We start from the raw sequence: 24,535 nt of genomic DNA, 5'->3' as shown, positions 1-24,535 counted from the left end.
TACATAAAATCTCTTGAAAATTAACAATGTATACAAGTTAGTAAAATATGCTAAATGCAATAGTTATTCTTAGAAAAGAGAGAGAAAGAAACAGTTGCAAGATTATAGTACGAGAGGTGATTTGACTTGCTGCAAATTGTTGTGTTGAAACAGAAATAGGTTGTCCCTCAACTACATCCTCTCTTACATGTCTATAAATTGCAACAAGTCTAGCTTCATACGTTCTTCCATTTTCACCTGTACAAAAAGTTGGTTCGGTTTAAAGATGACATTAAATTCAATTGTTCAATGCATAGAAGGGCACAAAAATTGGGTAAACATTCATATTGGTTGCTTGTTCACTGGGGGTGCGAGCTTAATCAGCCACCATGGATGGTAAGGGCAAGCCTTCTCTCTTTGTGTTCCCACTTTGTTACTTATATATAGGGATGAAAATGGGAGGATTCCTAATAGCTGTCTACACCGAAAGGGCTTAAAGACTACATGGTTAATCCATAAATAAATCCAGAGTTCCAGACATTTAATATATGTACCATATTGGAATCCAAATAGTCAAAGTTGGCTTTCTTGTTACAACGTGCAACTACTAATCATGCATTTTACCACCAAGTAATACAGAAATACTCAACAATTAACAGATAAATAGGTTCATACAACTTGCCAGTTAGCGATTACACATTGGATTTGACTATGTAGATCGGGGTAGTGCAGGATAAATTAGGATACTATCAATCCAAGATCAGAGGGGTTTCCATTACACTTCATATTGAACTCGATGTGGACATTTGTTTAGCACATGGAAGCAATAATTGAGAGTTTTACCGGTGAGGTCGAAGATGCTCCTTCCAAATCGACGTGCTAGAGAGTGGAGTACGAGCCCGCTGCGTCGATGCTGCAAATCCAAGCCTCTGAGTTCCAACACGTTTGTGGCGCTAGCAGGTTCATACAACTTGCCACACATTGGATTTGACTATGTAGATCGGAGAACTGCATGATAAATTAGGAATTTAGGATACTATCAATCTAGGATTAGAGGGGTTTCCATTACACTTCATATTGAACTCGCCGTGGACATTTGTTTAGCACATGGAAGCAATAATCGAGAGTTTTACCGGTGAGTTCGAAGGTGCTCTCGCTGGATCGACGTGCTGGAGAGTGGAGAACAAGCTCGCTGCCATCGATGCTGCAATGTTTTGGGCGACATCTGTGGAGGGAGGAGCGAGAGCTAGGATTGCTCAGGGGGGGCAGCTGTATACAATCAGACTCGAGTTAAGACAGGCTAATGAGCTGGGATGCAGCAATAGTTCGATTTTGCGTTGATGCCATATTAAAACAAGCAGGCAAACGATTAATAGTAAGACAGCTATAAACATACTCCACTCGATAACATAAAAACATACTCGACAGCAGGCAACCTTGAGCACAGTTAGGATAGAATAAAGGTCTAGAACACACTTCTCCACATCAAGTAGAAGCACACGACCAAATTTAGAAGAAAAAAACAAGAGAGAGAGAGTCGTACCACGGCTCCCCGTGGATTCGCCAGTCGAGGTCGGATTGAGGATGAAGACAGCGCCAACGAAAAGAATATAGAATATAAAATAACTCATATCGTTCAGAATTTAACACTATTTTAAAAACATTCCAACCAAACATGCATATAATAATAATGAACAAACACAATACATCGATAAGTATCAACCGATCCCTTGCTAACTTTTAGCAGGAAGTTGTTTGCACTCACATGCTAATAGGTAGTTTGATAGTGAGTTGAAGATGCATATGAATTATTAGCACATATTAGCAACTCCAAATCTGCTAATGAAACTAATAACAGCCCTTCAGGTCCTTCAACAAATAATTAGCAGGTCTGTTTAGACCCACTCATATAAATTTTAACTGCTAAATTTTAATGCTAATGGATCTAGACATTCCCTTATTGATAAAGGAAATGAAGAAGCAACACGAATTGAAAAGGAACGCCTTCTTCAGTTTCATGGGTCCATATTTGATACATATATATGAAATGCAGTATGAAATTTGTAGGGAAATTAAACATGACGTGACCAAAGGGGACTGCAATTGGTCTGGGGATGATGGATAACAATATCCAGTGCAAACAACAATGCAGACGCAACAGACTGAGTGTAAAGAAATGTAGCAATTACTGGTTGAATCGATGGTGACCTGACCTAGCAGCCTTGAAACGCGTTGAATTGCTAGGAGAGTGAAGGAAACAGCCACCTCGAATCTCAGCAATCACGTAGGGTCCGACGCCCTCCTGGTTCGGTCCAAGCACGTACCAGCCGGCCTCGGTGGCGGCGGCGGGCGCACTGCTGGTCTCCATGGCCATGGGCACCCAAACTCGAAGAGAAGGAGGCGGACGAACTGGGTACTGGGCGAAGAAACAACCACCTCGGAGGAGAGCGATGGGGGCGGGGGTTGTTGAGAGCGCGGGGGGCAGATCGTCGGTGCTTACTGACTCGCCAGATCCACGCCGTCCCGTCCTGCGCGCCAGGGTCACACCACGCGGATCCGCTTCTTGGGCGGCAGGGCGCGGAACACGGTGGTGAGGTCGCGCGACGGGGAAGAAGGCCCGGCGAGCCGGCGCCGCGGAGGAGGGCGGAGACGGCCTGCTGCGCTTGTTGGCGGGCGTCGACGGCAGCGGAGGCGCCCACACCGGCTTCCGCGGCGCTGGCGGGCACTCGGCCGGCCGCTGCAGCTGGTTCCTCACGGACGTAGGCATGGTGGGCTCCGCCTCCTGCGAACCCTCCAACCCGGTCTCCCCCTGCTGCTACTCCGCCGGCGGTGAGGTATGGCTAGAGTGCGAGACGGGGCGTGGGGAGGGAGTGCATGCGGGAGAGGCAGAAGGAAAGGCAGAGGAGATGGCGGGCGCTGCGGGTTGCGGGAGCGGATTCGCGGCGGGCGGGCGAATTGCAGCGGCGGGAAGTTCGCGGCGGGCGGGTTTTGGCGGACGTCTTGGCGGGGTTCGCCGCGGGCGTATCGCGGACGCGTGCGGGCGCCAGCGCGAACCGCTGCAGCACGGCGTCGTCGGCCGTGGCCTTGGGCGGAGGCGAGCACCAGGACGGTGATGAGGCTAGGGTTTTTTTTTGGATCAGAGGAAAGGATCGCGAGCGGGTGTACGCATCGGGGGAGGGAGGAGGGGGGAGAGTGCGCATCGGACGACAGAGGGTCTGTATGGCGTATCGGACGGTCCAGATCGCTGGAAGGCAGAACATGTCAGAGGCAGCCTACCCCTTAGAGTCTTAATAGGTAGTATAGATTTATGCACATCATGTATATATTCACGTAGTACATGCATGCATGCACGCATGGTACTATACGGTCTACGGCGGTGTGGTGGTGGACCTGAGCATATCGTCGCAGAGGGATGGAATGGAGGAGGTGTCCACGTCACTGATCGCGTGAGCTCCCTAGGCTTATACGGCCGCGCCTGCATGCTTGGACACTTGCTCATCATCAATGCACTGCATGCATGCTTTTGTTTTGTGTTTTTTTTTGTCAAAAAGATAAATAATGAGGCACGCATGCATTCTATTGCTACTACTGTAGTACCACTTGCTTAGCATGCCATGCATGTACCACCTCACCAACTGTTTATATAAAATATATTATCTTGTTCTCGAATATTTGTCGCTTGCTATCTAATTTATTTCTGAACTAAACCACAACAAATAAAAAATAACGAAGGTAGTATTATTAAATACCCAATGCTGGTGTTGTTTGTGGTGACGATATTATAAGTTCCAATTGTCGCTGTTTGGCAAGAAGAAGAAGAAAAAACACGCAAACAGGAGTACGTCCTCGATCGTAATCATCGAATGCATGCGGTGGTCTATTCCAAAAACCCAAACAAGATCTTGGTTCATTCCTATCATCGTCGTCTACAGCAGCGCGTCAGGAATGAACAGGAGAAACCGTGATACATGCTTGCTTGCGCTGCTCTGCTGGGGTCTAGTAACATATATATGGCGGCGGCACCGATGCATGCAGCAAGGATCATGTACGTCTACGACGGCGCGCGGCCGGCTTGGCGGTGCGCCATGAATGAATAATGGGTGGCATGCATGCCTTGTTTCCGTCGTCGTGACGTACGCTCATGCATGTGCAGGTCACTATGCATGGCTAGCTACGAGCATCAGCATTGCATTTCCAACCATGCATATATATTTAGTATTCATGCATATGCATGCATTGTGTACCAATGAAGCTGGTTTAGGTCGTTTGCTGCACCGGAAGGTAGAACACGTACGCAGCCCATATAATTTGCCATGCTGCATGCAGGGCCAGCTTTGGGGAATCACACGAAGCGGTCCTTCAATTCGGAGCCCATTATTCGAATAAAGGCCCAGATTCTAACCGGGCCATGAAATGGTCTGTCCATCTCTTTGGGCCATAAACCATGTACCATGACCCGGGCCATGGAAATGGCTATGTATATGCATGATGATGATATGGACCAAATATCAAATGGGCTATAATCGGCGCGTAATGCATCCGAGATTACGGTGGATAGAAACAAGAGTAGACTAGACGGTGATGGTGATGCATGGAATGCATCCGCCCTGTCCCCTCCCCTCTCGTACCTTACAACGCACTCGAGTTGGCTGGGTGTCATTTGCTTACAAGCCATCCACAGACAGAAATGGCAGCTAGCGCCTCTTTCTTGGCACACCGCGACCACCCGAGAGGTCCAGTGCTTCACTCAAAAGCATCGCACGCACCCTGCAGGGACTGGAGCACAATCTGCACCATGCTGCATTGCGTGTCTTCAGTGTGGCGATCCAAGCACCTCTCTTCATATATTGACGATCATGATCAGGTCCCAAAAGGGCAGATGGAGACCAGCTACATACTAGATGTCAGTGTCTCCATAGATCATGCACTAGACTAGTAGAGACGGAGGCAGCCAAGGGAAGGGACCGCATTGTTTCGAAGCAATGCAAGCCCCCCCAGCCGAAACCGTAGCAGAGGAGCCAAGTCACTTGCAACGCAAACCTTCAAGCGCCCTTCCCTTCCCTTCCCTCCCAAAACAAGCCACACCACAGCACATGCATACATATGCAAATATATAAATACGTGCTACATTGATTATCACCACCACAGCTCACTCGCCTCACCTCACTACAGCACCACACAGCTCTCCTCCGAGATCATCCAGCAGCAGCGATGGCGTTCAACCCTACCCCTCCAGGACTTGGCTTCCCCTACCTCCCTCCGAACCCTTACCTTCCAAGACCACCACAGCAGCCCTTCCCGCCACCGCGACGCGCTCCACCACCGCCCACCCTACCACAACCGCCTCCTCCGCGCCGTGCTCCCCCACCACCGGCTCTGGCACCGCCACCACCCACAATGCCGCCACCGCCACCGCGCCGCGCTCCCCCGCCTCCCACTCAGCCACCGCCGCCACCACGCCGCGCTCCTCCACCTCCCACTCAGCCACCGCCGCCACCACGCCGCGCCCCTCCACCTCCCACTCAGCCACCGCCGCCACCACGCCGCGCTCCTCCACCACCACCGTCACCACCCATCCGCCCACCACCACCACCAACTCCTCGGCCTCAAGCGCCACCACCGCCTCACCTGCCCATGCCGCCTCCGCCGGCGCCCGTGCCGCCTCCACCTAGCCCCCCGCACCACATCGTCATCATCGTGGTGTTCGTCTCCCTGGGCGGCCTGCTGCTGCTGGCATGCCTGGCTGCCGCGCTCCTCTGCTGGCACAAGAAGAAGAAGAGGAGGGGGAGGAAGGCAGAGGAGGAGGAGGCCAAGGCCGAGGTGCTCAACTTCAGCGACCACGTCCACGTCCACAAGCAGACCGTGCCCGGGCCGGCCGGGGGCGCGAGCGCCGTCAGGCTGACGGTGGACGAGGACGTCAGGTTCCAGGAGGCGGTCAGGAAGCAGGACGCCATCGGCGAGTCCTCGAGCACCGCCCCTTGGACCTGGCACAAGAAACACCAGAGCGGAGAGGAGAGGAAGACGGAGGTCATCAACGTCACCAAGCACAAGCACGTCGACGAGATGATCGTGCCTGGGCCACATGGCGAAAGGGTTGAGGTCCTTTCGGAGGATGAGGACATCAGGTTTGAAGAGGCCGGCGAGAGCCAGGAAGAGTATGACAAATCCAAGGCGCGCATAACAAAGTCCTGAGATGCATGATGATGCCTACTGCACCCAAGGCCCTTCAACTTGAGGCCAATACCATACCCATACACACACACATATACATACTACCCTCCCATTCGTTTTCGGTATTTTGATAAGATTCTATGTTCTTTCATGTAAATGAAATAAGGGCGTCATGTCCCCATCTGATTGATTTCAATGTGTAATTTGTATGCCAGCATTTGTATATGAGCAGCTCGTGTGAAACAACTTCCTCACTCCTCAGTAATGAACTCCACTTCTTAAGATGTCGGTTAGTGGCTTGCATGTTGCGCCATAACAAAGTGTGCTCATACATACACACAGCCCTTCTGTTCACATTCTCCCCAATTGTGTCAAGAGCAGGAGGACTAGAGCAGAAGATGAGCACCGCAGCACAAACGACTTTACAGGGTAGCCTAAACATAGTATCCAGTACTTGCCATCACTACATAACACATCAAAACCCTAACTGCTGCGTCTACTACCTAGTCGATTGCGATAGGAGTAATTCGCCTCTTAGCAGGCTTACTAGATGCGCTGTTCTTCGCTGCCGGTACCGCTGGTGGCGGTGTCACTTCAGCTGCCACGGGTATGGTTGCCTCCTTGCCTTTGGTATCATCGGCATCTACTTCCATACTGTCTATTGTTACCGGCTCCTTGTTTTCACAGGTTACATTTCCTTCGGCAAGCTCTCCTGTTCCTGAATTTTCAAGAGTTGATTCTTGTTAGTGCCTTCAAGAAAATACATGGGAGTAAAGGCTGCAAATAATATGGTCCAACATGGCTATGCATATGCAGTAATTCATTATGTTTTTATTATAGACTTACTCTTGATGTTCTCAGTTGGCAGCAGTGGTGCTCTAACTCCTACAGCAACAGGACTGGCTTCCATCTTAAGCTTGTTGGCACTATTATCAACCTTCATGCTATCAGCACATACAGGCTTCTTGGTCTCAGGTGTCAGATTCCCATTAGCAACTTCCTTTGATCCTAGAGATTTATCCAAAATTGGGCCATGTTAGAAGAGTGTCTTCCAGAAAATCACATCAGAAGGGGGGAAAAGGGGACAATAGAGGTAGAAGGTATTGGTTCAATATTTAGATTGTGAGGTTTGATATGCAGAACTACCCAACATATGAACGGCATCTAAAAAATAATAAAATATCATCTTACATACTAATAGATCGCTTGTGAATCATTCTTACTAGCTTCATTACATATTGTACAAGGTTTGGTACAGAGAACTACAAAACATAAGCATTGGATCTAAGGAGGTCTCACATATCAATACATGTATCGTTCTTATTGGCTTCATGGAACATAGAGAATTTTAGACGAAGGAATCTCTATTGATCTCAGACAATTACATAAAGATGATGCATGTAATCTATAGGTATGTCAGGTACACCTGAAAGCAAGAATCGCAGGGTATTCCACCAAATGCAGGGTATGCCTATGTACCACAAGTCAACCACAAAACCAAATGTGCCATTTTCATTTAAGAGCAAAACAGTTTCTAGTGGTAAGATGAATATAGTTTAGATGGCGAATGATATGGAGCCTTTTCGGCCGGAGATGGCTAACAAGGAAAATTCAAAATTAGTATGTAAAATATGTTACAAACAAATCTACCACACTAGTTGCATGTTACTAATTTTTTATATTAGCTATGGTTGGTCATTGTGGTTGTCATATGATTGGGTGGTATTGAATCCTAAACAGCTGAGTAATTTACCATGATGTACACTAATGATGGATGGAATGTTACAAGCAGGAACACAATTTTCCACATGCAAGTATGCAACAACCCACGAAGAAAATAAATTATGTTACTGAAAGATGAATGGATGGAGATATACCGGGGAGTATGTGAGGCTGTCCCAGTTCCTCATTCTCAAACTCTATTATAGTACAGTAGCCATCTCGTGATGACACTGCCAGGTACTTAGCATCAGAAGACCTGACATAAATAGATTGCAAAGATGAATTGCTAGCACCAGTATACACGCAAAGCTCAATTGGGAAGACTACAAAAGCAAAACTGTATAAGTACCCACCATGCAATATCGGTAATGGCAGCATAGTGTAGACCAGCATGGACTAGAATTGGAGGAACACTTTCTGTATCATAGACATACAGAGAGTTCAAAGTAGCCACAGCAAAGACAACTCTATAAGGAAGCTTGAAGAAACCATCTGCACAATTTAAATGTGATTCAGATTCTTAGTAAAAAAAGAAAAGTAGAACCTTTGAGGACCTCAAAGGAAGGCAAATCAAAGTTGCCATAAATCAAGCTACCTGAGTTAGAACCACGTGGTTTGAATAGTACAGGGCAGAAGCGTACTGCCACTATAGCTTTACTTGCCCCAGGGAGTTGTATCGAAGGCCTGCAGTGCCAAATAAAGTCAGTAACCTAAAAGAGCAATGGAAATACATATACACACAAAGATATGTGCTAGAGTATGTGCTTCTGGCACGGAATACATCAATCATAACCTTAATTAAAGTAACAAATTTCTGTTGCACCTCATCAGTAATTTAGCACATACCACTAGTAGAAAAGAGTTCTAAGCTGACGGTACGAAAAAAATTACTGGAGGTTTCAGTTACCGCGCGCCAGTGAAAATAAACAGGTGGAGCCGGCTTAAGGAACCGCCAGTGGAAACATATTTCCACTAGCGGTTCACTTAACACAACCACCGGTGGAAAGATGCTAGTGAAAATAGCATTTCCACTGGCGGTTCCTTAAGCCAACCGCCAGTGGAAATAGCCCGTTTCCACTAGCGGTTGTGTTAAGTGAACCGCAAGTGGAAATAACATTTCCACTAGCGGTCCCAAAACAACCGTCTGGCCCCTAGCACTGGTGGCACTCAAAAACGCAGTGTCAATAGCTCTAGGACCGCCGCTATAGAGCTTCTGTGTACTAGTGTACACAATAAAATTTAAGATTCAGCACCCTAAGGCAACTAAGAAATCAAATGTGGTTACCTTCTAAAATTGAGGAGTTGAAGTAATTACTTATAACTTAATTTTAGCTGCAGTAAATTAACCTTACATGAAAAAAGAAATGTAGCAGAAATGATTCTCTGATGGTCCAAGTACCATATTATCTTTAGGGAACGATAACGAGCCAGTGCGGCTTGTTATAGCTTCTTAGGATAACAAGCTATCTCTGCTCGGCTCGTTAAATAAACGAACTAAAACTTTATCTCGGCTCAGCTTGTTTAGCTTGTAAGCCAGCTCATTTAGCTCGCGAGCTAGCTTAACTATTGCAACCAATGCATAAATCCATAGACACTAGTTTATTCTATGCATACATCATGACAAATAAATAAATAAGTCTAATGCACGGTATACATCATTTCTAGACTTCAATCTCCTGCGTATAACATAAAGCTAAGCCAAATTGTTACTGGTTTAGGCTGTCAAACTACAAAGTACATGGCTCATTTAGCCCGTGAGCTAGTTTGCGAGCCAGCTCGAGCTAACTCATTAACTTAATGATCTAAAATTCTAGCTTGACTCGTTAAGAAAAGTAAACAAGTCGAGCGAGCTAACGAGAGACTATTTTTCGTCTAGCCCTAATTATATTATTTTAAGTATCAGTTGAAATGTTGAGCTTGACCATATTGGTCCCTTTCTTCGCATGTCAAGAACGGAGAACACATTGGTTGCTTCAAGTAGTATATCGGCTACCTTGAGAGGTCACGCCTGGACATTACATAAGCTGTATTAATCACCTCGGAGGAGTGTTTAGAAAGGCCTGATGAAGATAGGGGAAAAAATCTGTTCAGAGGCTTATGGTGATAGAGAATTTGCTGAAAATAAACATGCAACCAGTGAACAAACTTTGAAGCTTAAGAAACAAGAGCTTAACTATCAGTAAACACTAATGCAAAAACAACATATACCTGCTGGCAATACTAGAAAAGATCCATCAGGTGACCATGCCAACCTTCGGAAGAAAGATGGTAGTGTCTCATCATGAAACAAATGAGATTTGGTTGGTGGCTGCAAGACAAAAAGGATTATATATTGCTATGTTAAACTCAGCATGCATTCATTCAGATGCTGTAGCAATGAGTGGAGAGCAAAAACCCACCTTAGATTCATCATGATTCTGGTATTCTACCTTCACTAGTGTATGCTGGCAAACAAAGTTCAACCTCTCCGCGTTCTTGGATTTGCCCTGAGGCTTTTTTGCATATATTTTACAGGTTCTGTCAGAACTCAGTGAAGCAATATACTGGCCCAAAGGATCCCATGCCACACCCTGAACATAATGCAGATGTCCCTCTAGCTTTTGTTGCACTGTGCCTGAGAAAAAATCGGATATCAGGCATAAAAGTTACGATAGAATTCATGCTGCTGCAAATAACGGATCGCATACTGTAGTGGGAGTCACCTTTACTAGCTTCCCAAATTATGCAAGTGTTGTCGACTGATGCAGAAACAAGAAATGTGCTGTCATGCGACCACTGAAGGTCAAGAACATCCTTGTGATGGAATCTGTGAATGAAACAAAAAAGGCAGGTTACCACTTAGCAAGCCTCCAAAGAAGTGGGCCGGTTTGCGCGGGGGGGGGGGGGGGGGGGGGGGGGGGGGGTCTATTTCAGTGAGCAGAACTCACAGTAACGTCTTGTGAATTTTCCATGCCTCGCCGTCGTCAGCGGGATGCAGTTTCCAGAGGGTGATGCCGCCACCTGTCCATCACATTATGAATCATATTGTTTCGGTGCAATGAATATTGGCCAAACTAATTAATTTCACTTTATATGATTATCAAAAGGCAACTCCATTTTACAATGATTAGCAAAAAAACTCGTTCCATTTTAGGATGGTTGGGAAAAACTAATTATGACTTGGCATATAATCCTAGATGCCAAATTGAGCGTACCATCAGCACCGGAGGCGAGATACTCCCCTGCAGCAGGAAAGAGAGTCAGTCAGTTACATATGCGCAGAGACTGAAGGAGACTTTACATGTCTCTGTTGTATGTATAGGGCTGAAAGCCAGGGACAGGACAGAAGATCAGAAATGGGTGTACCTGAAGGGGAGAACCGGAGGACGTTGACCGCGGAGCTGTGGGCGGTGGTGTTGGGGACCAGGCCGGTCTTGAAGGTGGCGGTGGGGAGCTTGCCGTCCGACGCTACCTCCCAGATCTGCGATCCCGGAACCAGTCACGGAACGAAGACGCCGAAATGGGGGAGGGGGGGGGGGGGGGGGCGGGGGGCAAATCTCGAATCAGCGAGAGATAGAGCAATGGCGGTGGAGGAGAGGAGAGGAGAGGGGCGGGTGGCAACCAACCTTGACGTCGTGGTCCGCTCCGGCTGTGGCGAGGCGGCGGGAGACGGGGTGGAAGTCGAGGCTGAGCACCGGCTGCTGGTCGTGCCAGTTGATCTGCAGCGTCCCGCCCCGCATCTTGTGGAGTGGTGGTGGATGGGGCTCCGCCGATCGGGCGTTCCACCTCAGCGGATCTCTCCTCCTCCGCTAGCGCTAGCCCGCTGCCTTCGCCTCCAATCCCCCTCTCTCTCACACACACACACTACACACTCTCTCTCTCTCTCTCTAGGGTTTGGATTGGGGGGAAGGGAAACGGCCAGCGGCGGGAAGTAGAGGGGACTGCGCGCGCGCCTCTCGCTCTGTTGCCGCGCCCTTGTAAGTTTTCTTTTGGATTCTGGCGCTGGAAGCGAGATCTGGGCCGAACCTTGAGTAGGCTAATCGGCGGCCCAGTTACTTTATGTGCGTGGGTTGGGCGGGTTTCTTAAGATTGGACGCGGTTTATGGGCCGAGCTACAGACCAAACAGGCCCAATCAGTAACTCTAGTTGACAGCAACACTAGGTGAGTGCCCGTGCGTTGCAACGAAGACATATAATACCATGATAACTTATATATAAATAGGTATGTGTCCGTGCGTTGCCACGAGGTGGGGAGCATGGAGAGCGACGTCTAGGCTACAAATATTGTATGTACCATATTGTTAGGTTTGTTCTTCAGTCCTCTCTTAGGATTCCAGTAAACGAGACATTAGCAGGCAACAACCGGTCAGAAGTCAAATCCACTAATCTTAAATTCTCAATCACATATAGGGTGGTAACGAGCTATAAATTTTACACTATAAAATTAAGGATCAGATCGGATCAGAATCATGTTTTATTTTTATTCACTTTTGAACTAAAATTAATTAAAGGGTTCAAACAAATTGTGAAAAGACATAATCCATCACCACTCCTAATCATATCTCACGAACCATCACCATTCAAGTGCAGAACGCCAAGATGGCACTTGAGGAGTGATGAGATCACAACACGTGACTCCCCGGGCCCAAAAGCCCAATAAAACCTTCTCATCACAACAAATCCCCAAATTGTCTCTAGGAATTCACCAGCAAGGGAGATTACAAACCAACACTTGGCCACATGAATGAATGCCCTCAAGGCTCTATCTGATGTAGAGTCCAAGCAAAGCAGATAAAAGTATAAGGCCATGCATTCTAGCTACAGCTAGGAAGCAAGGCACTGACCTGTTAGAATTAGAAAAATATTTAACAGCAATAAGCACAACAAATGCAGGCATCATTTTGCTTTTCAGGTACTACACCACACGGACAGAGGAAAAATAAAAAGGTTATTATACACATGATTACACCTGCAAACCTCAAATCAATCTATCACTGTTCCCTTAGCACCACAAATCATGATCAAGGATAAGTTCGATCCAAGCATCATTCTAGCTTTTTACGGATCTACAATGATTTTACACCTCATGATCATGCTCATGCTCATGCCGATACACCCAAAAATATAATTCTAAGATATTTCTAAGAAAAAAAATATGTATGTTTAGGAGAACAAATGGGGGGCTAAGGTTTTCCTGAGCTGTGTGGCTAATGACATGTATAGATGCGGGACCGATCCTTGTTTCAACACGGTTGTCCAAAGGCAAATGATTAGTTGCGAAACTGCTTAGCTACCCTGCAAAAACAGATCAACCAGTACAGAAACACGTTGTTTTAGGCCAACTGAGGAGTTCCTAGAGTTTTGCAACAAATCACCCGCTAACAAAATGGTTGTCTTTATGTCAGTTTTTGCGCATTGCGCTTCTCAACCATCTGCTGTGAATCCAAACACCCCCGGCTGGCTATTTTTGTCTCATCTAGCATGCATGCAGACAATCTATGACCCCAGGTATTGCTTGTTCATCAAGGACCATACAACCTATGTCATTAACACCAGCTGTGTAAAAAAAGCAAATAGTATTATCGAGAACGAACCACGACTGCTACCTAAGTTCAAGTAGAAAACAAGCACCAGTCATATGCCTATGTATGTAAGCGAAATTAGTAGAACTTCATTTCTACGGATATGTCAAAATCTCTTCCACCTTGACTCTAGAGCTTGAATAGCCCATGCTTCATCTTCTGTGGCGGGCACTGAAATTAGCTGGAGGCTGGAGCATGAGCAAATAGTAGGCAACAATAAGCCAGAAGTTCATTCTTTTCATAAGATCTTTGCTAAAAAATCACTGAATATTTAATCTAAAGGATCCATTTTCATGTTCTTGTAATATGTTGCTCCTAATAGAACATCTGTATATATATCTTTTGAACATTCGCTGCATCTAAGGGCATAGGGTTTACAAATTAAAGGTCTAGATTCCAGAATTCAGTCGAGTCATGAAAACGGCGGCATGGCACCGATTGGTCAAAATGAAGAATTCTGAACGGTCAACTATAGACCAGCAAGTGAAAAAATGCCTCACAGGCTCACCTGGCACGTCTCTGACAACACCCATGCCAAGCTCGGAATTATCCCCGAGCATGGAGCACAGGAACTGCTCTGTCTCTTCAACACTGTCCTTGCGGCCACCAGACCCATCGCCATCGCTCTCCCTGTCCCGACCCTTCCAAGCATTTGGCATGCTTACTACAGAATTAGCCGTGGATCGTGTGTACTCCTTGCCAATCACGTCCGCGACCATGCCCGTAGCGGCCACCGCAACCCGCTTGGGCCTCCGACCAGCCTTTCTTCCACCAGATCCACTGTGCGGCGAGAGATCCAGTGGCGGCGGGGGGCTGCGGCGGGTGCATGTCCTGCGTGGAAGACAGGATACTGGCGGCCACAAATGGGTCCCCTCCGGCCTCGCGGTAGGCGGAGTCGATCTGGTCGAAGGTGGCGCTGGCGAATGTGTCGAGCAACCAGGCGAACGCTGATGGCGGACCCTAAGCATGGAGCGCGGATGGCGGGCGAGCGCTGAGAGCGGGATCTGCGCGGGCGAGCGCTGATGGCGGTGGAGGGGATTATTCTGCTCGGTGTGGGTGGCCTGTGAGGTTGGTGGAACCAGGACGGTAGAGATTGGGAGGCGGGGCATGGACGCGCCAGACGCCCACTCTCCATGCTTAATTAGTAGTAGGGATAAGTAGTATAGATAATCAATTTGTGATTCTGACCATACATAAATTTTGTTATTTATAATCTATCTGTTTCACCACTACATTGCAACCATCAGTATCATGCAGACTTCGATATATGTCACGATTTTCATGGTCTCATTATTGGAGAGCACGTTTCACACATACCGGAAGAAATTCCCTCGTACATCGTTAGTCATCGGACACGTACCACCATACGCTTTTGCTTAAACAAAAAGGTAAGTGTGTGTGTTTGCAAGACTAATGGTCAAACATCGTATAATCATAAAGTTAGAATACTATATTAATATATTAAATAAATTAATCCAATAGACATAGATTAACCCAATTAACATAGGATAAATAAATATCTAATTATAAAAGTATGAAACATGGTATAATCAATGTTGTTACTGCGTAGTAAATATTCATACGAGACTAACACAACTGGAACGGTTCAATTTGGAATTAAAATGGGGAAGTTACGAATTTCCAAAGTTTCTATGTATTTGATATAGGATTAATTAGGAAATCAATTTTATTGTTGGTTTCATGACAAAACAGAGGTATTATGTGATAAAAAATAATATTATAGAATTATAGAAATTGGAATGAACCCATTTGGATTTAATATGAAATTTCCATGAATTAAATGGGTTTCTGCAATTATTTTTAAACTAAAAATCAATTTCTAAACTTCTTTTCCATATTTTCTTTATTTCCTGGACTGTGTCCCAAATTCCAGAAAGATCAGGGGCCAAGCTATAAACGTTTTTCTAGACTCAGTGAGCATATAGAGTAGACGGCAGGTTAAACACAAAAGACGTCTTAGTTGAAGTTGTACACAATTCAACATGAGTCACGTTGGCTAGAGGGTGGAAGGCTAGGCATTTTGCTCAATAGATCCAAGGTTCGATCCCTGAGCAGCCATGGTTTGATTTTTTCCTGCGCACGGAACGGGGACGGCAGAACGGCCGACTACTCTTACCTTCTTAATAAGTAGTATAGATTTCGTTGACATAGCAAAGGTGGGTGCTGATTAGCTAGGGGATAGCAGGCCATCGTGGAGTAAGCACTGCTAGCTAGTAATAATTCCACTCAAGCGAGGAAGTCATCGATGACTAAAACACTTTGGTTTTGGCCTGCACTACACCTACGAGTAGAGATGGTAATGGGGACCCGATCTCCGATTCTAGGCAAGAAATTCCTCTATTAGTGGATGTGGAAGTTTCTTTCCCCACGGGGATGTAAACGGAGGAAAATTCTTCCCCGACGGGTAAACGGGGACGGGGATGGAGAAACATTTCTCATCCTCGTTCCCCGCGGGGACCCGTTAAACTTACACGTGACAATGTTTTCATGTAATAGTTAATGATAAAAATAAAGAATAATCTTGTAAAGTGATCACCCGTTGTACAAATACATTGATTTTAATGTGCACATAATCATTTTAAATCTAACAATGTGTATAAGTGACAATGTTTAACATTAATAACAAATGAAGTACGATTTAATTATAATTTAAGTGGGGATATGGATCCCCGACGGGTATTTATCCCCGCGGGGAATGGGGATGGAGAAGAAATGTCCCCGCAAGCGTTCGTGGGAATCTCCGCGAGAAAAAATTTTCATCGCATGAACAAATTTGAGGAGCTAAAACCCGACCAAGAATTTTTGAGGAGCTAAAACCCGACCAAGAATTCTCCGTTGGCATCCCTACGGGATGGCCTCTTTCCACGGAGTCGGTCCAGGCATTTGGCCTCCGTGCGGCCGCGTGTCATCGTCGTCTCCAGTAGCTGACGGCGTCGGCGACGGATAGGGTGCTCAGACAGCTTGACATGCAAGACCAGTTTGGATCTGCGAGGAACCCTGCCGGATTTGGTTTCTCCCTAATCTAATCGAGATCATGCATCCAGTTGCAGCGCGCCGTGTCACACCCGGGTTTCAGGGGTCCAAAGCCCGGGCGCGAACATAATCACCAGGTGTGCTGGGACCAAGTCTCACACATATGATGAATCATGGCACATGATCGAATGTCACAACTTTACTATATAATAGGAGTTCTATACAAAATAAATAAATAAATACATTATAAGGGGACAACGGTCCAGCAACCCAAAGTTGACTGGGAGACGACGACCTAGATCTCTCTCACGAACTTATCGCAGCATCCCCCATGCGCCTCATCATGCGGTACCTGTTCTTGACCTGTGTGGTGGGGTGTGAGACAGCAAGAGTGAGCTCACATACGTTCATCGCTCAACAAGTTGTGGGAAATAATGTGCATGAACTCGCCAAAGGTGGGAGCTCACGTGAAGTGTAAGGCTTACCAAAGAGGATGGTTAGAGCTGAGCATTGCTTTTAAAGTTGGTCAAAATTTTATTAGCAATTACTAAGTATAAGTAAATACCAACCCAATTAAATAGTAGAACAAAAGTAACAACCTCACCTGCGATGCAATGCATATGACAAATTGAGTTTAAGTTCCATAATTTAATCATGTGAGGGTCCGAGCTGCTCATGACCGTGAGCACGGCTAGTATACCAGTTTTACACTCTGCATAGGTTGCGCATCTTTACCCACAAGTCATGTTACCCATCTGCCAAGGGATCGCGACTTCCCATACACCTCTACCGAGGAGGCGAGGCAGGGTAACACTACGAGGCCTTTACAAAGTTCCACTAGCTTCAGAAAACCCGCTACAGTTTATAGGAAGCTCCAATGCAGGGTTCTTGCCTGACCGCCATCGCAGCAAAATCAACCAAGGACCTCCCTACACTGACCACTCCCCTACTGCCCTTGCCCCTTTCGGGTAAGGTAGTCATCCACTAGCTTTCCTAATTAGTCAGCCAAGGGCGTCCATAAACCCTTGTGGTAGCACTGTTTTCCCGGGTGGTTCTCCATGTTCCAATTAACATAATGATCTTATCATGAACAGTAAATAATAACTGATAATAAAAGATAATCATGAATAAAATGTATCTCTATACCCAAAACCACATAAAGCAATAGCAGGTACTACCCGAAAATCCAGTGGTGAACAAGGTATAAAGATAGTCAAACTAGGGTAACCTATTGGGTCCCATCAAAATTAACCTATGCAGATCATTATGGTTAATTAGAACATGACTGGGTAAAAAGAAGTGATCAAGGGCACAACTTGCCTCGGACTTGAGATTCCAGGTACCAGGATGATCTTCACATGACACGTGTCCTCACTGCTAGTCGTAGCAATACAAACAAACATGGTATATATAAAATTAACATCACACCAAACATGAGAACAAATTGAATAATAATGATCTACGCGCTGCTACGAGATCGGGGGATCGAGAGCCATTAAGATTGGAGTTACCACTAAGGAGTTATGATTTATGAAAGATCTATGTGATTTAAATAATCAACTTTATTATAAATTGGTTAGTATAAATCATATGAGAGGTTATTCTATAAATAATTATCTCAATTTTAATCTAAGTTATGAATTGGCCATAAATCATATTCTAGTATACTACAATGATAAGCAGATTAACAAAACTAACCAACATAAGTTAAATAAAGATCCAATTATAAAAGAATGAGACATTGTACAATAAATGTTTTTATTGCATAGTTAATAATTATGCGAGACTAACGCAACTTAAACGGATCAAATCGGAGTTAAAACGGAAGAGTTATGAATTTCCTAAGGTTTTATGTATTTGATATAAGATTAATTAGGATATAAATTTTATTGTGACATTCATGTCAAAACAGTGGTACTAAATGATAAACCATAATATTACAAAATTATCGCAATTGGAATGGATTAATTTGGAGATCGTATGAATTTTATATGAATTAAACAAGTTCTAACAATTATTTTTACAATAAAAATCATTTTATAAATGATTTTATAAGTTTTATTCACTGACTGGACTGCGCACTAAATATCGAAGAGTACAGGGGCATAACTATAAAAAACCCCGAGACACGGAGTTATACTGTGACGGACTGCGGGTTGTTTTTGAATAAGCCAAGGGGCTCTTTAGCAAATGTTACACCGCGAAGGGGTACGCTCTAATTTGGACCGTTAGATCAATTCCAACGGTCAGGATTAGATCTATCTCTTTATAAACCAGCATTTGACCAGAGCCCTTGGATCCCGAGATCAACGGTCCCGATCACACACAGGCAAAGGGGCATGGCTGCGCTAATCTGGGCCGCCCGTTACGCATCGACGGTCACCGGTTGTCTTCCACCTTCCGTCGGTCGGCCCTGGTGGCCCACGCACTACCCCGCAGAGGCCAATGCCAACGCACGCCCATAGCATGCCAGCGTTCAACCTAAGCGCGACTCGATAAAATAGGAGAGGCAAACACGGGAAGGCTATCTTACCGACGCTAGAGCTGCAGTGAGGCCGGACGACGGGCACTGCATACTAGCCATGGCACGAGCTCCCCTCATCACTCATATAGGCAATGGCGCCCTGCATCGTCGTCGAACGACGTCAGTGATCTGAATTCCGTTGTGGTGACCTGAGAGCACCTAGAGGGGGGGGTGAATAGGTGATCCTGTGAAACTTGAAAACTTAAGCCACAAAACTTGGTTAATTGTTAGCACAATAATTGCCAAGTGGATAGAGAGGGGTCAAAACACAATAACCACAAGAAATCAATCACAGAGATGGCACGGTGGTTATCCTGTGGTTTGGCCAAGACCAACGCTTGCCTACTCCACGTTGTGGCGTCCCAACGGACGAGGGTTGCAATCAACCCCTCTCAAGCGGTCCAAAGACCCACTTGAATACCACGGTGTTTTGCTTGCTTTTTCTCAATCCCGTTTGCGAGGAATCTCCACAACTTGGAGCCTCTCGCCCTCACACTTGAAATTCACAAAGAAACACGGAGTAAGGGAGGGAAGAGCAACGCACACAAGACTCAAAAATCAGAGCAACGACACGCACACAAGTCGCAACAAGAGCTCGCAACACAACTCAATGAGTTCACAACTCCACTAGAGCTCTATATGCTATCACAATGAAACGAATGCGCGGAATCGAGGTCTTGGTGCTTAGAATTGTTGTAGGAATGCTTGGTGTACTCCTCCATGCGCCTAGGGGTCCCTTTTATAGCCCCAAGGCAGCTAGGAGCCGTTGAGAGCAATCTGAGAAGGCAATCCTTGCCTTCTGTCGCGTGGCGCACCGGACAGTCCGGTGCACACCGGACACTGTCCGGTGCTCGATTTCTTTCCTTAACTGGCGCAGCCGACCGTTGACAGCCAGAGAGCCGTTGGCGCACCGGACATGTCCGGTGCACACCGGACAGTCCGGTGCACACCGGACAGTCCGGTGCCCTCTTCTAGCCGTTGGCTTGGCCACGTGTCTCGCGCAGATTGCGCGGCCGACCGTTGGTCTGGCCGATCGTTGGCTCACCGGACAGTCCGGTGCACACCGGACAGTCCGGTGAATTATAGCCGTACGTCGCCGGTGAATTCTCGAGAGCGACCACTTCGCTCGAACCAGCCTGGCGCACCGGACACTGTCCGGTGCACCACCGGACAGTCCGGTGCTCCCAGACAGAGCATACTTTGGCTGAGCAAAGTCATCTTATTTCCAAATCGACTTTTCCTGTTTCCAGCACTTAGACACAATACATTAGTCCACAAAACAATGTACTAAGTCTGAGAAACATACCTTTATTCTTGGTTTGTACTTTGTCCACCATTTTACATTTAAGCACTTGTTTAGACACTAAATCACCAAAATACTTAGAAATGGCCCAAGGGCACATTTCCCTTTCAATCTCCCCCTTTTTGGTGATTTATGCCAACACAATATAAAGCAAGTGGAACAAATACAAACTTACTTCAAATAAGAACTCAAATCGTTTTGATTCAAATTTGACATATATGGATCACTCTTTGCCACCACTTGGTTTGTTTTTGTAAATCAAACTCAAATTTCTATCTCTAAGTCAAACACACATGTTAAGACATAAAGAGAGTGATTCCAAGAGAAATTGATTCAAGATTTCAAAAACTCCCCTTTTTCCCATAATCAACACTTCTCCCCACAAGAAGCCAACTTTTGACAAGAGAGACAACAAAAGAGTTTTGACAAACCAAAAGCTCTAATCTACTATTTTCAAAATTTCTCAAGTGGTAGCTGATCCATCTATTGCTCTCTAATCTACTATTTTCAAAATTTCTCAAGTGGTAGCTGATCCATCTATTGCTTTGGCCTTTATTTTCTCCCCCTTTGGCATCAAGCACCAAAACAGAATCAATCTTGGCCCTAGAACCCCATTGCCTCACCAAAATCTTCAATAAGAATACATAGGCAATAAGAGTACATGAGATGAACTTGGAATAAGTTACCCTCTCATCGGAGTGCAGTGGAAGTCTTTCATGGTCCAAGTCCACCTTTTCCCTTTCAAACCTTCTTTGAGACTAAATCAGCAAACTCAAGCACATGGTTAGTCTCAAAGGGTCAAGTTGTAACACATCTCCCCCTAAACATGTGCATCACTTTGCAACGGACTTGTGAGGTCCAGGGAGTGTTTGTACAACTTGAGCACCATTATTAAGCAACAAAATGCATAAGGAACATGATCAAGGGCATAAACACATGTATGCTATAAATCAATCCAAGTTCCGCGAATCTAAGACATTTAGCTCACTACGCAACCTGCAAAAGGTCTTCTCATCTAGAGGCTTGGTAAAGATATCGGCTAGCTGGTTCTCGGTGCTAACATGAAACACTTCGATATCTCCCTTTTGCTGGTGGTCTCTCAAAAAGTGATGCCGGATGTCTATGTGCTTTGTGCGGCTGTGTTCAACAGGATTTTCCGCCATGCGGATAGCACTCTCATTATCACATAGGAGTGGGACTTTGCTCAGATTGTAGCCAAAGTCCCTGAGAGTTTGCCTCATCCAAAGTAGTTGCGCGCAACACTGTCCTGCGGCAACATACTCGGCCTCAGCGGTGGATAGGGCAACGGAAGTTTGTTTCTTAGAGTTCCATGACACCAAGGACCTTCCTAAGAATTGGCACGTCCCCGATGTACTCTTCCTATCGACCTTACATCCAGCATAGTCGGACTCTGAATATCCGATTAAGTCAAAGGTAGACCCCTTTGGATACCAGATCCCGAAGCAAGGCGTAGCAACTAAATATCTAAGAATTCGCTTCACCGCCACTAAGTGACACTCCTTAGGATCGGATTGAAATCTAGCACACATGCATACGCTAAGCATAATATCCGGTCTACTAGCACATAAGTAAAGTAATGACCCTATCATTGACCGGTATGCCTTTTGATCAACGGACTTACCTCCTTTGTTGAGGTCTGTGTGTCCGTCGGTCCCCATAGGAGTCTTTGCGGGCTTGGCATCCTTCATCCCAAACCGCTTCAGCAAGTCTTGCGTGTACTTGGTTTGAGAGATGAAGGTGCCGTCCTTGAGTTGCTTCACTTGAAACCCAAGGAAGTAGTTCAACTCGCCCATCATCGACATCTCGAATTTCTGCGTCATCACCCTGCTAAACTCTTCACAAGACTTTTTATTAGTAGAACCAAATATTATGTCATCGACATAAATTTGGCACACAAAAAGATCACCGTCACAGGTCTTAGTGAAAAGAGTTGGATCGGCTTTCCCAACCTTGAAAGCATTAGCAATTAGAAAGTCTCTAAGGCATTCATACCATGCTCTTGGGGCTTGCTTAAGTCCATAGAGCGCCTTAGAGAGCTTACACACGTGGTCGGGGTACCGTTCATCCTCGAAGCCAGGGGGTTGCTCCACGTACACCTCCTCCTTGATTGGCCCGTTGAGGAAAGCGCTCTTCACATCCATTTGGAACAACCTGAAAGAATGGTGAGCGGCATATGCTAGCAGGATACGAATGGACTCTAGCCTAGCCACAGGAGCAAAAGTCTCCTCAAAGTCCAAACCTGCGACTTGGGCATAACCTTTTGCCACAAGTCGAGCCTTGTTCCTTGTCACCACCCCGTGCTCGTCTTGTTTGTTGCGGAACACCCACTTGGTTCCTACAACATTTTGCTTAGGACGAGGCACCAGCATCCAAACTTCATTCCTCTTGAAGTTATTGAGCTCCTCTTGCATGGCCAACACCCAGTCCGGATCTAGCAAGGCCTCTTCTACCCTAAAAGGCTCAGTAGAAGAGATAAAGGAGTAATGCTCACAAAAATTAACCAATCGAGATCGAGTAGTTACTCCCTTGCTAATATCACCCAGAATTTGGTCGACGGGATGATCCCTTTGGATCATCGCTCAAACTTGGGTTGGAGGTGCCGGTTGCGCTTCTTCCTCTATCACATGATCATCTTGTGCTCCCCCTTGATCATACGCCTCCTGTTGATGAACCTGTTCATCGTCTTGAGTTGGGGGATGCACCATAGTTGAGGAAGAAGGTTGATCTTGCTCCTTTTGTTCCTGTGGTCGTACATCACCAATCGTCATGGTTCGTATAGCGGCCGTCGGAACATCTTCTTTATCTACATCATCAAGATCAACAAATTGCTCTCTTGGAGAGCCATTAGTCTCATCAAATACAACGTCGCTAGAGACTTCAACCAAACCCAATGATTTGTTGAAGACTCTATACGCCTTTGTATTTGAGTCATATCCTAACAAAAACCCTTCTACAGCTTTGGGAGCAAATTTGGAATTCCTACCCTTCTTCACTAGAATGTAGCATTTACTCCCAAATACACGAAAGTACGATACATTGGGTTTGTTACCGGTTAGCAGCTCATACGACGTCTTCTTGAGGAGGCGATGAAGGTAGACCCTGTTGATGGCGTGGCAAGCCGTGTTCACGGCTTCCGACCAAAAGCACTCGGGGGTCTTGAACTCTCCAAGCATCGTCCTCGCCATATCAATGAGCGACCTGTTCTTCCTCTCTACCACACCATTTTGCTGTGGTGTGTAGGGAGTAGAGAACTCGTGCTTGATCCCCTCCTCCTCAAGAAACTCCTCCACTTGAAGATTCTTGAATTCGGACCCGTTGTCGCTCCTTATCTTTTTCACCTTGAGCTCAAACTCATTTTGAGCTCTCCTGAGGAAGCGCTTGAGGGTCCCTTGGGTTTCAGACTTATCCTGCAAAAAGAACACCCAAGTGAAGCGGGAAAAGTCATCAACAATAACTAGACCATACTTACTTCCTCCTATGCTCAGATAGGCGACGGGTCCGAAGAGGTCCATATGCAGCAGCTCCAGAGGTCTTGAAGTGGTCATCACATTCTTGCTGTGATGTGCTCCTCCCACTTGTTTACCTGCTTGACAAGCTGCACAAGGTCTATCTTTTTCGAATTGCACGTTAGTCAAACCTACCACGTGTTCTCCCTTAGAAGCTTGTGAAGGTTCTTCATCCCCACATGTGCTAAGCGGCGATGCCACAGCCAGCCCATGCTAGTCTTAGCGATTAAGCATGCATCTAGACCGACCTCCTCTTTTGCAAAATCAACTAAATAGAGTTTGCCGTCTAGTACACCCTTAAATGCTAGTGAACCATCACTTCTTCTAAAGACAGACACATCTACATTTGTAAATAGTCAATTATATCCCATATTACATAATTGTCTGACAGATAGTAGATTATATCCAAGAGACTCAACTAAAAACACATTAGAGATAGTGTGCTCATTGGATATTGCAATCTTGCCTAAACCTTTCACCTTGCCTTGGTTCCCATCACCGAATATGATTGAATCTTGGGAATCCTTATTCTTGACGTAGGAGGTGAACATCTTCTTCTCCCCCGTCATATGGTTTGTGCATCCGCTGTCGATAATCCAGCTTGAGCCCCCAGATGCATAAACCTGCAAGGCAAATTTAGGCTTGGGTCTTAGGTACCCAACTCTTGTTGGGTCCTACAAGGTTAGTCACAATTTCCTTAGGGATCCAAATGCAAGTTTTATCACCCTTGCATTTTGCCCCTAATTTCCTAGCA

The 24,535-nt window shown here is 45.9% G+C and overlaps 2 protein-coding genes across 2 annotated transcripts; one reads left to right on the top strand and one right to left on the bottom strand.

Moving 5' to 3' along the window:
* Positions 1–5,138: 5,138 nt before the first annotated feature.
* LOC100381867 (uncharacterized) lies at positions 5,139–6,403 on the top strand. Its single transcript, NM_001174652.1, has one exon. It carries the CDS (start codon positions 5,191–5,193, stop codon positions 6,169–6,171), a length of 981 nt encoding a protein of 326 aa, NP_001168123.1. The 5' UTR covers positions 5,139–5,190; the 3' UTR covers positions 6,172–6,403.
* A 27-nt stretch (positions 6,404–6,430) lies between these two features.
* Positions 6,431–11,840, bottom strand: LOC100194325 (chromatin assembly factor 1 subunit B). The gene is made up of 13 exons (NM_001139363.1): positions 11,478–11,840; positions 11,218–11,332; positions 11,067–11,093; positions 10,800–10,872; positions 10,575–10,678; positions 10,272–10,486; positions 10,081–10,180; positions 9,866–9,932; positions 8,468–8,556; positions 8,226–8,364; positions 8,028–8,128; positions 6,997–7,158; positions 6,431–6,868 (listed from the first exon to the last, which is right to left on the bottom strand). Exons 1-13 carry the CDS (start codon positions 11,589–11,591, stop codon positions 6,654–6,656), a joined length of 1,521 nt encoding a protein of 506 aa, NP_001132835.1. The 5' UTR covers positions 11,592–11,840; the 3' UTR covers positions 6,431–6,653.
* Positions 11,841–24,535: the final 12,695 nt, after the last annotated feature.

The sequence above is a fragment of the Zea mays genome, chromosome 6 (genome assembly GCF_902167145.1).
Source record: "Zea mays cultivar B73 chromosome 6, Zm-B73-REFERENCE-NAM-5.0, whole genome shotgun sequence".
Taxonomy (NCBI): Eukaryota; Viridiplantae; Streptophyta; class Magnoliopsida; order Poales; family Poaceae; genus Zea; species Zea mays.
Note: the sequence above shows the minus strand (reverse complement) of the source record. Positions and strands in the feature narration are given on the sequence as shown.

Bases quoted from the DNA above. Each gene is read 5' to 3' on its own strand.
- LOC100194325 (NM_001139363.1), bottom strand. From the start codon at position 11,591: ATGCGGGGCGGGACGCTGCAGATCAACTGGCACGACCAGCAGCCGGTG. The intron at 11,094-11,217 runs GTACACCCATTT...TTCCTGCTGCAG, and splicing joins CCTCCGGTTCTCCCCTTCAG to GGGAGTATCTCGCCTCCGGT. The intron at 10,487-10,574 runs GTGACTCCCACT...ATTTTTTCTCAG, and splicing joins AATTTGGGAAGCTAGTAAAG to GCACAGTGCAACAAAAGCTA.
- LOC100381867 (NM_001174652.1), top strand. From the start codon at position 5,191: ATGGCGTTCAACCCTACCCCTCCAGGACTTGGCTTCCCCTACCTCCCT.